The 14,960-nt window shown below is 40.3% G+C and overlaps 1 protein-coding gene across 1 annotated transcript in view; it reads left to right on the top strand.

The window, feature by feature from the left end:
- The window catches only part of csmd2 (CUB and Sushi multiple domains 2), a 208,064-nt gene that overhangs the window by 8,356 nt on the left and 184,748 nt on the right, over positions 1-14,960 (top strand). Inside the window, 1 exon segment of the mRNA XM_035681968.1 lies at positions 12,752-12,864. Coding sequence (XP_035537861.1) covers positions 12,752-12,864 — 113 coding nt within the window.

Below are 14,960 nucleotides of genomic sequence, written 5' to 3'. Positions count from 1 at the left end.
TGAAAACTACAGTTAAGAGCAACAAAAGGGAAAGAAAGTATGTACTATATAAATCCATGCACTGTTCACAGGTTTAGCTAGTTTTTATTTCAGTTCCCCATGTACCCAGCTCTTCTTGAGAGTTCTTGCTTTCTTGAGTTCAGCCATGGGTTCAAGTCTGACCAGTGGCCCTTAGTTCCGTGTCATCCCCTTCTCTCTTTCACCCTTTCCTGTCTATCTTGAGCTGCCCTATCAATAAAGGCAAAAAGGCCCAAAGATATATTACCAACACATAAGAAAATGATTAGCTGCTGCCCATGTCAGTTGATGAAGATGCTCACGTGAAGCATTTGCAAAATGAGACTCGGCCAAATCAGATATATTGAGTTAATTATATCTTATTTTGAAAAGGTAGAGGTGTATAGCTCATATAATAAAAATAATAGCAACTTTATACAGTATCAGTCAACACAAGGTCATTTTTGCCAATTAGCCCTGTACACGAAAGCTGATTTGCAATTATTCCGTTTAAATGTTTGTTATAATTTTTGGAACTTGGCAGATTCATAGAGCATTCAATGTGCAGAGCAATAGCACATAATATGACAGGAACTAAGACAAAGAATTTCATGATATAAATTGATAAACATACCTAACAAAGGGATGGTGGGAGGCGGATGTTATGCTTTTCTCACTGCAGGGAATTCATTTTGTTGATTTGCATGACAACTTATGCAAATCACGTCAGTCACAATTTGCAATTTGCAATACCTGAGGCACTGCACCACTCCTGAGTGCGCATGTGCAGCAGTTTGTACGTGTACAGCATTTCTGGATTTAACTTTGTGGAAGGGGGAGAGCTGACTGGGTAGCTGGTTTGACATAGATTTTTTTCTCTGCTTGCATGACTTCTCTTAGTTTCCACTAATATTCGATTGATCAAGCTGCAACCAAGGAGCATTTCTAATTTTCAATAATGATGATAAACATAACTTGACAATTTATCCATAAACGAAGGAGAGGAATTTTTTAGATAAAAAGCACCAACTCCAATTTTTCACATTTTGGTTAAGGAAGTTGGTGGAAGTGATCCCTATTTTGCAAAACAATATATATAATATATTTAGCAGAGTAACAATGTTTTGTGCTCCCATGCATATGCAAGTAGAGATTAACACATCTCATATGCATGCTCTCGAACACTTTTCAAAAATTCATAAATATCTCGGCAGCCTTAAATATTTGAAAAATGTACTCAGTTCCCACAGCAAATAGACATGTAGCATATTCCTTTATTTGTTATGTTACTATTTCCAAATAATATGATATAATATGTTCTGCCATTTGCTGTCATGTATGTTGTTAACGTCTTGCTTTGAAAATGAATTGGAATATCTGGGGATAAAGAAAAAGATACAACCTATTTGTTGCTTTTCATGGGTTCTTGCATACATCTTCATGTAGGGCAGCGTTGTGACTTTCCTGGTTCAGATAGTGTTTGCCTCCTTAAGAAAACATCCAAATTTAAAATAAATATGACTAAAAGCATGCAGCGATTCCAGGGGAAAATCAAAAACACATCAAGCAGAGTATGTCAATACACATGTAAGAAGATCATCTCGTCTGCCTGCTGAGCAATTTCAGTCATGATTAGAGGAAGACCTGCAGAGCTGCAGCCCACCACCTGTTTGTGTCTTCACTGCCAAATAGGGGGAAATAAATGACATAAGACTACTAACAAATATGCAGAAATATTCAAGAAACCTATCAGTAGACTCAATGCAATGCAATCACTGTCATCAGTGAATACTCAGAATAGAAGCATCCCAAAATTTACTGTATACTTTGTAGAAGAAGTAGACACTATAAAACTTGATAAAACTCAAAATAGTGGCCAAAATTGTTGGACTATATTTGTTGGACCTGTCTTGACCTAAAGCACATCAGCAAATGTTTAAAAGTTTAGCCCTTTTGTGACTGTTACATATGCAAAATTATTTCTCAGACTGATCTCAATAAAAGTTTTTAAAACATTTTGTACAACCACAGACTCTCACAGCTGAAAAAAACAACAACAGAAAGACAGCCAACGAAAACAATGTGGTGGTAGGGAACTTTTGGTATTTTCCACCCTAACCACAAGCCCAAAAACAGAAGAAATACATTCCCTTTAGCTGGTTTCTATGGGACTGTGAAGCACAGACATTCTCCTTGTGCACCATTTGTTTCCTGGCTTAGGCAAATCCCCGGCATATTTTTCCATTCTGTGTTGATTCTGCAGTTTTTTCCTCAGTGTTGCTGCAGTCACGTTTTTCTTCCTTGATTTCACCATTTTCCTTTGTTTTTTCTTGTTCATCCCTTGGAGACACATAGCATAGCAGTCTAATTAGTTATCCAAACACCTTGTGAAATGTGATAATGGATAAAGCGCACATATTGTGCACACACACACACACACACACACATGCTTATACGTACACACTAGGCGTACTGTGTCTAAAGGATTTGCCGGCATGTAATTAGACACTTGTTGCATGTGACCAGTTGCACTTGTGCTTATTTTGTTGTTGGAAAGTCGAAGGTTAATGCTCCATATTCTGCTGTAAACATACTGTCATTGATTTCATCATAAAGGATCTAAATCAATCAATAGAAATTACTTACAGAAAAGCGCAGAGATGTTAAGGACTAAAATAAAACAGATGAATCCGGTCTCTATACAAAAAGGACAAACTTAATTAATTATTTTCTACAGGTAAAGGGGGGGCTAAAGGAGAGACCATCAACCTTATAGAGAAACAAATTGAATGACATATGAGTAAATCTGTGTTTCTGAGAGCCTGCAGCTAATTCAGTACCACTGCTGTACACACACTCAAACACACCACTGCTTAACCCCCCTCCTCTTTCTTTTCCCTTGCTGTCTTCTTCCCTCTGCTGCTCTTTGATCATCATTGCCACAGGAATGAAAGAAGAGCAACGGGTAGAAAGTAAATAGCATTGGTTGGGCGCTCCATCGGTCATTGTGTCCCTGTTAGCCCTGCTGGCTAATCAGATCTTATGCCCAACCTTGTTTTTGAGTTTATTAGTGGCATCCCTCTGCAGAGCGAGGGAGCAACTGAAGATCACAGCGAGAGAGAGAGAGAGAGAGAGAGAGAGAGAGAGAAAGAGAGCAGTACAAATTATATTTGGAATATAGATTCAGAGCTGCATGCATTTTCTTTTGAAGAAACCTTAATGGCTTACACTGCACATACACGCAAACATGAACAATTAATGCCACGTAGCCAAAAGAATGTGGACCTGTGGATATTACACCCATATGTGATCAGTTGTGGGCAGCTGTGACTCAGAGGTAGAGTGGGTGGTCCACTAATCGGAAGGTTGTTGGTTCGATCCCCGGCTTCTCCCGCTGCATGTTGAAGTATCCTTGAGCAAGATACTGAACCCGAAATCAGTCCCGGTGCTGTGTCATCGGTGTGTAAATGTGCATGAATGAGTAGTTAGTTTCCGTTCAATGGGCTTTACCATTGCTGTGTGTACGTGTGTGAAAGGGCGAATGTGGCATGTACTGTAAAAGCCCTTTGAGTGGTCGGGAGATTAGAAAGGCGCTTTACAAGTACAGGTCCATTTACCATTCACCAATGAGGCTTATAGTTGGTGTTCCAGTTCATCCCCAAGGTATGTGGATGGGGTTAAGATCTAGGTTCTGTGCAGGCCAGCCACGTTTTTCCAAATCAAACTCAGACAACCGTTTCTGTATGAACTTGGCTACGTGCATGGGGTACTGTGATGCTGAAACAGGCTAAAACAGCCAAATCAGAACTTTAAAGGCAGAATTTAGATTTTGAACAACATCTTTCTACATTGCTAGCTACCAACCTAGCTCAAGTACACCAAGTATGCTGACAGGGCTGTCCACTTACTTTTGGCTGTATACAGTAGCACAGAAAGGAGCAAAGGGAGACGGTGAGTCAGAGACAGTTTAGAAGGAAAAGCCTCTGCTGAAAGAGGGATTGGGTGTGTGCTATATACTAAGTGGCAAAGTCCTGCAATTTGATTAAATAACATATCCTTTTAATCTGGGAGATTCTGGGAAAGGCAAAATTGCACTCAATTACCTCATTACCCAAGTGTACGTCTGTTTGTTTGGTTGCTTTATCGCTTACATTTTTCCATCATGCTACATTCCTTGCACCACTGGGCTTAGCCAACTCTCTCTGTTATGCATCAATATCTTGATGCTTCTAAGGCTGACTCACCAACACATTATTTGACCTTCTTAGTGCTGTGTGTTATATAATCTGTTTATTTAGGCATGACCAGACCGTCACACTACTACTGTTGCTAGTATTATTTTCACATAGATGAGTATTTACACAACAACTATACTACAGTGATAATGAATTCATTTTGTGCAGCACGCTAAAAACTGTTACCAAACACCCTCCATATCTCTAAGAAAAGAGATACATAAAAGGCAGGATAGCTGTATGATGTTTGTGGTCATGTATTGTAGGATTTCTTCCAACTTTATTTTGTATTTGCTTACAATTGAGTCTCTTGTGTCTGCCCTTTTCTCTCCTTGATCATTTACTACATCCTTGGGTGTCATAATTGCTCTGTGTACTAAGGCACAAACACACACACACACAGACCGTGCACACAGGTACAAGCGAGTAAACAACAACATTTCTCATGGCTACTACTTAGCTTTGTCACTTTCCTAGGGGCCAGAGTGGCACGACATTGAATTAGTTTTATTTTATCCTTAATTGTTTTCTGCCCGAGGATTATTGCAAAGCGATTTGTGCGGAGCGGCGGGAAACACAGTGGACGTGTGAACGTCACCTTGTTTTATTTGTCAGCCTTGATTTGTTTGCTGTAAGTGTAATTGACTTATGTCTCTACAAAGGTGGAACGAATGAACAAAGATGGAACGAATGAACAAAGAATGCAATTATTTTTTACTTCCTTACTTCTGCTGTCAGAGCCTTGATGTTGTTCATTTGCAGATTTTATACAGAGACTCCAAATTGGGGATATCTTCATGACATATATCATGTCCATATGCATATCTGTCAACAAATCAAGCAGTGTTGTGAAGGATTTAAATAATCATTAAAGCACTATGCATGGGCTTTCATTATTGGCTGAGTATTCTGTATATTTTAAACAAGAGGGATTGTGCAGCCATCTGTGTTGCCTCACAGGTATCTATGGTGTTGAGCAGATGCAGATAGCATCAGGACAGTGTAATACACTGTTAATGGAGTGCAGATAGCCTGAAGATAAACCAGTCACATCACTCTCTCAATCACTGACCAACAGACACTGCAGGGGAAGTAAAGTTGCATGTGTATGTGTGTGTGTGTGTGAATAACTCCATACTTACTCCAACCCTTAGGTGTAATTAGATTGAAGACACCGATAGAATTTAAGACTATGAAGCACCAATCTCTGGTAAAGCCACTGGTATAGCGTTCCAAAACCCTTCCACTCAGTCACACTTACACCTCCTTTAATTTCGCTGCCGATGACTTTAGCATTTCTGCACAACAAATTACAACTAATCAGTCCTGTGCTGCCATCCGTGCCCTTTTTATGGCCCAAAAATCATTATCTATCACTGTTTTGACACTTGTTTTTTATCATTGCATTGGCTTTCTCTCTCACCCCTTTTCGTCTCTCTATTCTGGAGTTTATATTCCATTATTTTGCTGTTTAAGTTTTCACATTTTGTCTGTTTTTCCCAGCCAAACTCCCCCACACACTTCTATTTAGCTGTTCCTATTTTCTCTGGAGTACTTCATCTGTTCAAATCTCCTCAAGTCACTGCTAATATTTTCTCCTCCCACTCCTATCCTCCTCCTCCTCCTCCTCTCACCTTCTCCTCCTTCTGCTTTTTCCCTTATATCAGCTCTCTCCCTCTTCACCTTCTTTCCTCCTCTTTCTCTGGAGACACTTGGTTGTTAATGACTTCATGCGGTTTGTACTCTCAGTTGGCGCTGACTGTGGTTGATTTACTCCCATCAGCATTTCAGCGTCAGAGACCATCTGAGAGTCTCTCCCTACCTTTGCTGTTCACCGCCGAATGGCCGCAATCCTTGTGATGTCCATTCACGAATGAATAAACAACATCTAGATGCTACACCCCGTCTTTCTTCACAAGACAGACAGAAGGAATTGCCCATTCCTTTCAAAAAGATGTCAGTCTTGTCTGAAATATTGATGCGTTGTGGGACCTGTGGGAAGCTGTGTATGAGATTTACAAATTGTTGCTGCTTCCAGCGAGGTTCACCTTTTGTTGTGGAGCTGCATGCTTTCTGGACAATGAGATGTAACAACAAAACTTGCAGAAGAAGAAATGAAAAAAATGTCCACTCTTACAGTTATAAATATATCGGGGGTTTGAATGTCTTATTCCCCTGCCAAACTGCTTTCCACTGTGATGACTGGTAACTCCTTTGCAGCCTTTTGGATAAAATTACAGGAATTTAAATTGAAACTGAAAGAGCTGAAGGCTAACTGTAAAACTCTATCAAGGCCAGATCACACCCTTGGGCAAAGTGACGCGGTACATTACAGCTTACCCAAAGAGAAAGGATAAGGAGGCTGATAGAAAGACAGTGTAATTGCTTGTGAAAGTCTTCCTATTAGTTAGAGGAATCAAATCATGTGTGTGGGAATGGAGTGACATTTTAACCTCCACTAGGCTACACGGTCAGCTTCTTTCTCTGCAAGCAGAAGAAGCAGTGATGAGTCATACACAGACACATGCACCTACACATACACACACACACACACACACACACACAGAGAGACTGAAAGGCAACAGTTTGGATTTGAGAATACTTTTTTTCTCCTTTTAAAAACAACAACAAGAAAATAAGTCTAATTTAGCATTGGAAGAATATTTTCCCTTTGCCAAAAACACACGTAAGAGCTGGTACTTGAACCATTTGTGTGTGTGGTGGGTGTGTGTGTGTGGTGTGTGTGTGTGTGTGTGTGTGTTGCAAAGTCTGTGACGCCAGTTCTCAGCATTGCTGTTATTGTGATAGGCAGCCAGTGGAGAGTTAGAGCTTACAGAGCACAACAGAAGCATCAGCCCCTGGCCTTGACCGCTGACAAGTTATAGCTGCACAGGGTCTCGTATAGAAAGAGCACACACAAATACACGTAAAAAATACACACACAGTTCTTCACTCTGCATGTCACACCCTCCCTCCCTGTCTCTCTCCTACCACCCATCATTTATTGGCTAATGTCTCCTCTCTACTCAGCCATCAAAATCTTGCTGCTGTATCTATTTTTCTTCTGTTTTTTTTCACCTTCTTCTTCCCTCCTTCTGGGGGAAAATCAGCTGTATCAGCAGTGTGCTTACCTTCCACCATAAGAACACACACACTCATACACACACACACTGACTCAGTGAATAAGATTAAAGGACGAATGACCTGATTTAGTCTCTGTCTGTTTACAGCTGTAAACACGCATTTATTTGGGGGGAGATCACAAACACACACACATGCGCGCACGAAAATGTTCAAATGAATAAAACTGGATTTGCGTGAGTGTGTGAGCATGAATCCCTGAATAGCTGTAGAGCCTAATGAAGGAGTTTCTCACCATGACTCATCCTCACTCAAGTCAGGCTCATAGTTGGATTTTTTTTTTTTTTTTACATTCCCACATACTGATGTGTTTCTCTCACCTCCCTACTTTTCATACTCTGCCCTCCCTCAACCTCCTCTTCAACACTACCATCTCCTCATTACAATATCTCATCTCTTTTCTTATGCAGCCATCTTTCTGCACGTATACCCTGTCTCCCTCTCTGTCTGTCTCTCCCTCTCTCATTCCCATAGGTATAGTGGTGGGATAATTGGAAGCAGAGGTTCTTCATTGAGAAGATGCTGAGGCCAGTCAGGTGGAAAGCCCTCTTAATAGACCTCTGCTCCCTCCGTGTGTGTTTGTGCTTGCACCCACACACATGCACGCACGCACACACACAGACACAGACGTATGCAAACACTTACAAACACACAGCATATACTGTTAAGTGTGGATGCAGCCATGCACACATACACCTGTTCTTCTCCTCAAAGGCCCTAATTCCTGAGATTACTCAGCTTTCTTTACAGTAGAAAACAGCCAATGATTTCCCATAATTGTACTATTTTCCTTGACTTCTCTATCCCTCTCTTTCTTTCTTCTTGTCCTGTCCCTTCACTCTCTTCAACTCTCCCTCCATCAATATTACACTCACTTGAGACACCTGCTCTTGTAAATCCATTTTTTGTCGTATCGCTCAGTTGCAATCATATCTCGCATCTTTTCCTCGATAACGGGCAATCCCCCAGCTGGCTTTTTCACAATACTGGCTGCACGCCTCAGATTGCCACAGCCCATATCACATTGCAATATTTAATCTGCCTTCGCATGTGAAGCCAGTTTCTGTGTGTTTTCTGACGGTATCCATTTTGTTTTCTCTTAGCCTGGAAAAATGATTCGGGGCCATATCTGGCTTATGCCAGATGATCACGATTTGGATGCGGCAAGAATCCCCCCCAGTTAGTAGAAACCCCCACCCCCACCCATCAGCCATCATACCCTCTATCAACCCCCCCTTCCCCGCAGTGCGCTGCTGAACCAAGATGGCTGCCTTCCAACTCAATTTGCGGTCAGCGAAGGGGCTATTTGCATGAACATGTGTCCCATCGTTTAGCTGATATCCCACCGTGACAATCTCACAGAGAGGAGTGAAATCATGCATATATTAAAGTCCTCTTCCCTTTTTCATCCAATTCATCTTTCCAGCACTGGTGTTTTGCAATTTTTCCCCACCTCCAATGTGCTACTTAAGGATTAACTGAAACGCTGAGGCCTCTCTTAACACCGGGAGATAAAAGGGAGGGATGTAATAGATTGTACAGAGTGGGATACACATGCAGCGAGAGAGTACATGTGGGAACATAAAATGAAAATTAAAGTGGCACTTTGGTAGAGAAATTTTAAGGATGAGCTAAAGGTAAGGTGAACAACATTTATTAGAATCTGTAAATCAGGGATCTATGTGTGTGCATGGATGAATCAACATGACTGGCAACAAATGAACAGTGGACACCTGTTTTTTAATTAATATGTGCGTGTGTATGTGAATAGTGCTGGTATGTGGGTGGCAAACATGTTAAATGGATTTAATAGCTGAACCTGGTAAAGCTGCTGTTGAAAGCTGGTCCTAATAAGACAAGGCTCATTACTCAAAACTTGTTTTCAACATCATTTTAGTACATTGGTTATAAGTCCCTCTGAGATTTTATTTGCCATACTACTCATTACAAAACTTTATTAAACATCCCCAAACATAATGATTCTGTTTGCCATTGCCTCGGAAAATCAGGATGACAATAATGTGATTTGGTTATTCGAGAATAATAAGGGAATCAGATAGCATTAGTGTTTTATTTATTTATTTTGATCAGTACAAAGCTAATGATATTGTCATTTATACTGAGATTAGGGGCTATAATATGTGTGTGTGAGTGTAGACATTTTAGGTAGTTGGATATACTGGGACTTACAGTAATATAGGATAATTATATATATTATATTTGTTTTCATTTTTAAATTGAAAACAGCACATTTAGGCCATGTTATTCCAATTCAAGCTCACTTCATGCAGTTCACCTTTGTGCAACCAGAGGACACCAAACCATTACCCAGGACAATCCCCAATGAACATCTGATCCAGGGTTACTTCATTAATCTCAGAAATGACAAGCTACTGTGCCATGCTGAGTCACAGATACCTGACGCCTTTAATGACACTGTTGACAGCTTTCTGACCGTAGCTGTTTATCTAACTTAGTTCTAGCTTCATAAGACTGAATGGACGAGCTACTCCTCAGCCGGACGCTCCGGAACCACTCATTCAGAGGTGATACACGTAAATGATTGAGGTGACACGCTTAGCTAAATGTTTATTTATGAGATACCGGTCACTGCTAACCTAGCTAGCAGCCCCGTCTGCAAACACTACGCAGTGAATGGAGTGGAGTCGCAAACTGGGCTACCTAGCTAGCCGGTTAGCTGCTGAAACTGTGAACAGAACTCGCTAACACTATAGAGAGACTGTGGTGCTTTTCTCTCTGTTTGGCTGAACATAACTTACACATACGCATGTAAGTTAGCAGAGTTGGTAAACCCAACCAGACAGTTTAATTAAGTTTAATTTTGCAGTGTGGCTAACTTGGAAATGTTAATTGGCTAACAAGTTACAGCTGGTTAATATCCGCATGACACTGACCGTCTGAATAGCGTTACTGATAACCTTACCCCCTAAGTAAGTAAGTTATTTTCAAATTCAACGTCTTACATTGCTATTTAAACAAACATTTGTCCTAATTAAAACGATAAAGTTATCATGGCATTTATATAAAGGTAAGCTTCATGCTATATTAAGGTTGAATTATGGCTTTGGCTTTATTTTGCGTTTAATTTTCAGTATACTTTCTTTTTTTTTTTTTTTCATGCGCAAAACTATCCAGGAGTTAGGTTAGTTATATTAATTATTGCCAAGAAGTCTCAAATAATGGCAAGTAATAATGACGGTACGGGGGTTATGCTTGGACAATTGAACTCACATTGTTTGTTTAACTGCTATTTATTATTAACATTGGAAACAAAGAAAAAAACCCTGTGTACTTAGTAACTGCTGGAAAAGCAATTAAACCACTTGAGCATTCTGTACAAAGAAAATATTACATTTGTCACCAGTTTAATCAGCTCCAGGTCCGGGCATCACCACACAAAACCCCAGTGAAGCAGGAATCATGAGCCCATGTTTATTAAGTACCTTTGAATCACTCCTAGAACCACCTCAGAGCAGCACTGCAGAAGTTATTTATGACGTTCTCCTTTGAGGGTGAATAGCATCAAAGTTTTACACACACTCACAACCATAAAACCAAATGAATTATCTTAGTTTATTGTAATATTTATTGTTGTAAAAACAAAATGAAATGCAGAAAATGGCATCACTTGTGTACTAATGCACTAGGAAAGGCAAAAATATGATCAAACTGAACAGCTTAAAATGATTTAAAAAAATGTCCCCATTGGGGAGTTAATAAAGTATATCGTCTTCTTCTTAAATAGAATTTTATTCACTTTTACCCCGGTTGAATTCAGTCTCGCAGTAGATCTTGCCAATTACATCTTGTTTTTGTGTTCACTGCGTAAGAAGTCCTATTAAATGTGCATGTGCCTTGGCTACAATAATTTAGGCAGAGTTTCGCTCTGCTGACATGGCCTGGGGGCGTCTGTGAGTGATGGACACCTGGGGCATTTGGCCACAACATCAAACACCATGCATGCATAACCAATACGTGTCGATACTGTGGTATGGATTGATTTAGCATGTGTCCTTGTCTGTGCTTAGAGCAATAATATTATGTGGTGTTATATCGTGCAAGCTGTTCAAGACACATGACACTGACAAATCCAACACAGGCACCATATTGCTTAAAATGTATTATTTTGTATTATAATTAAACAATTGTTGAATATCTGTGTTACTGGATCTTCAAGTTGCAGTAATTACAAATGTCATGTCCTAAATTATTATTATTATTATTTTATTTTTATTGCCTTTACTTGATAGTGACAGCTGAAGACAGACAGGAAAGGGGGCAGAGAGAGGGGATGACACGCAGCCCTGGGCCGCTGCAGCGAGGACTCAGTCTCGGTACATGGGTCGCCAGCTCTACCCACTGAGCTAACCGGGCGCCCATCATGTCCTAAATTATGAATAATAACTTGTGTTTTTATATAAAATTACAAAACTAGTGCAACTAATTCTATCCATTACAAAATCAGGCACCAAATGTTTCAATCCAATCGGTATCTTTATTTTTAAACTAACAAAACGTTAATTTTGCATTTTCACGCCTGTAGTAATTTGAGTAGATGTTTCTCCTGTCGTTGACTTGTTGGGAACTTCTTACAAGTTGGAACAGCTCAGCTCTTCTCCTAAATCTTAAAGATATAGTTAAAAAGTTGCAACATTTTTACTTCTTTATCTAAAAGTAAGATCAAATATGTCTCTCACTAATTTTGGGCAAGTTAGGGCCAATTTTCTGCTCTGAGATGGTAAATAAAAAAATAAATACAGGTCCAGTTGAGTAACAGTACTGATATTAAAACGGATGCACTGAAATAAGTAAGTGTAGTTCTCCATATTACCAAGTGGGTTTCTATAACTGTGTCAGACTGATAGTGAAACAAGCCTTGAAGTGACATCCAACATGAAAAGAAAATTGCGTACCTAAGATACCAGACCAAACATGGTCAGATCGACACTACTGGTAAAAATGGCAAACATATTTTCTGTTCCAGTTGAATTGCACTTCTAAAAAGCACTGGTTGGTTATTAGAAATGGTTGTTGACTCAGAGTCCGACAATTTTATGTTTGTTCATTCCCGCACTGGCTGCTGCTGTGTTTCTAATTTACGGGGGATACATAATCGCAGTTACTCTGTCTTCACTGAGGGAAATCTGCTGAGGTTTTCTGTCCTGTTGAGGTCTTGGGATTTTAATAATTTGTGGATGATTCAGAGCCTCGTTATACAAAAAGTTATCCTTGAATGCCTGAGGGAACAGCTGGCTTGATGGAAGCGGGCTTCATACCTGACCTTGCAACCAACTGTGCTGTTGATTGGATCTTTTTTTTGTCTGACCGTTATTGTGCTTCTGTCCATTTGTTCCCAGGTTAACGGGGTTCCAGCTGCCTTCACCCATTGTGAGTACAGGCTCTAGGCTCACACTGTGGCTACTGTCTGACTATGCGGTCAGCGGACAGGGATTCAAAGCCGCCTATGAAGGTAACACCACTTCCTTGCTATTTGTTTATGAGCCAAAGGAAAAGTCATCATGTTTTTTCCTAAAGCGTTAACGTGGATGGGATCCATTTAAGATCAATCTCAAAGTACTTGTGCCGTAAACCACATAAGTCACACTATGTTGGACTCATATTCAAGTCAAATCTTCCTTAATTAAATTTGACATCATGGCTCTCATGGCAGCAATTTATGCCAATCATTTTCAATATTGTGGGATCTTTCAGCCAGTGTTCCGTACCTTAATGGGAAAAGGCTTAAGTGCTAGTGAGCAAAACCTCTCAAATATCCGAATAAAAAGGGGGTAAAAAAGCGAGGAGGAGAGAATATGGTGTATACCATGACTCATATTATAGTACAAAATTAGCAGTGTGCACTGAACAATTGTAGATCTAAAGCCATTCTATCGGGCCTAAGTTATCATCTCTCCCTTCCCAGGCCAGGACTGGGACCTTTATCATGATGACATGAAATGCTTTATGACCCATGGTGGGATGATATTAACGATGGCACTCTTCAAACCCACGCAGGAGGAAAGGCGAGCTTGGGGAGGGGGAGGAAATACAGGCGAATGACTAATTAGGCTAATTACCTGACAGGAGTTTGTCAGTCTTTTTGAGATATTGTGATTGTGGGGATGTGGCTCGATGAAGCAGCATCAAGTGACTCGGGAGGCCTGAGACCACACTGCGTGACTAGATAAAACCAAAGACAAAAGAGCAAAGAGACTGTTTGTTAACTCCACTGGGAGGCAATTGGGGCGTCATGCCTTTCTTTCTCACTAGTGGAAACAAAACTGTCAGACTTGTCTAGCTTCTGACCTTGGATGATGTAATTGTCTCTTGCTGCAAATGTTTTTAACTAAACTTTTTAAAAACAGGTAGCTATAGAAATTTAACACTAAAAAATGTTTTTCATTTTGGAAGTCTGAAGACTTTTAGCTTGCTTGAGCTGCTACTTTATCTTTCTTTTTTGTACTACATGCAGTCATACACTCTCATGCGCACGCTATACAGCCAGCGACACACATAAACCAATAGAGCCAAGTGAATGATGTAAAGTAGTGTCAATTTTAAATCTTGTGGTGACTTTGGTCCCAGGGAGACTGGTTGAGGGCAGTTCGAACCTTTTGGGTACCAGAGGAAGCGAGTGCAAAGCCATAATTACCTGTCACCCACCTCACATGACATTGGCGAGACCAACTGCAATGACCCATGTCACATGGGAGAAAAGAGAGGCCCCGCTGTGCTGACACGTAGTGCTGCCCTGTAGGTTAGAGTGAATGTTAATTGGAGAGTGAGAAATACAGGAGATATGCAAAACCATCAGTTGACAGTAAGTGAATGGATTGAAGACCACCTACAGTTGGCCTTCATTACACAGGATATGCACACTTGAATCTTAGCACTCTATTCTTTATTCCTCACATGAAGTGAAACCACATCCCTTTACTGCTTCCTTTAATTCTGATATCCTACTCTGCTCTTCCTTTGAACCTCTTCCTCGTGGCGCACATGGGTTCTTTGACTTCTCTGTGCTGCCGAAATCCCTCTAGGGCTCTCTGGCACAAAAGCCAGAGATAATGAACCTCCACCCTGTGGCTAGACCTGTTTTATCTGGTTACTGATTATAATTAACACGAGGCTTAAAATCAGCCAGTTGGTAAGAGCAGCCTAGGTAAACAAACCAGAAAATGAATTCTGTGTATATTCCATATAGGCCAAAGCAAATATGTTTTTCAATATGATATATGCCACTTTTTTGACGTTTTCATTTAAACTTTAAAAAAGTAAATTTTCACAATAGATCTTCTTCTTTGTATTGTGTGGCAGCCTCATACTATTAAGTTTCAAACAACTTCTTTTGCTTTTGAACTACCCAGGAAGCCAAGACACACCAGGAAGTGTGCTCTGTGCTGCGCTGTATAAAGTGAGTTTGACCAGAAGCCACTGGCATAGAGCCACTGTTCTGCTTTGATTTGATTAGGTCACAGTTAGAAATAGAGCACAATGGTCAGCGGGGAACAAGTTTGAAAACAGGCATCGACCAAAGATTGTGCATGATCAGACATCTCCCTCTCT

This window comes from Morone saxatilis, unplaced genomic scaffold, assembly GCF_004916995.1.
Source record: "Morone saxatilis isolate NCDOM2014 unplaced genomic scaffold, NCSU_SB_2.0 Contig9, whole genome shotgun sequence".
NCBI classification, from domain to species: Eukaryota; Metazoa; Chordata; class Actinopteri; family Moronidae; genus Morone; species Morone saxatilis.
Note: the sequence above shows the minus strand (reverse complement) of the source record. Positions and strands in the feature narration are given on the sequence as shown.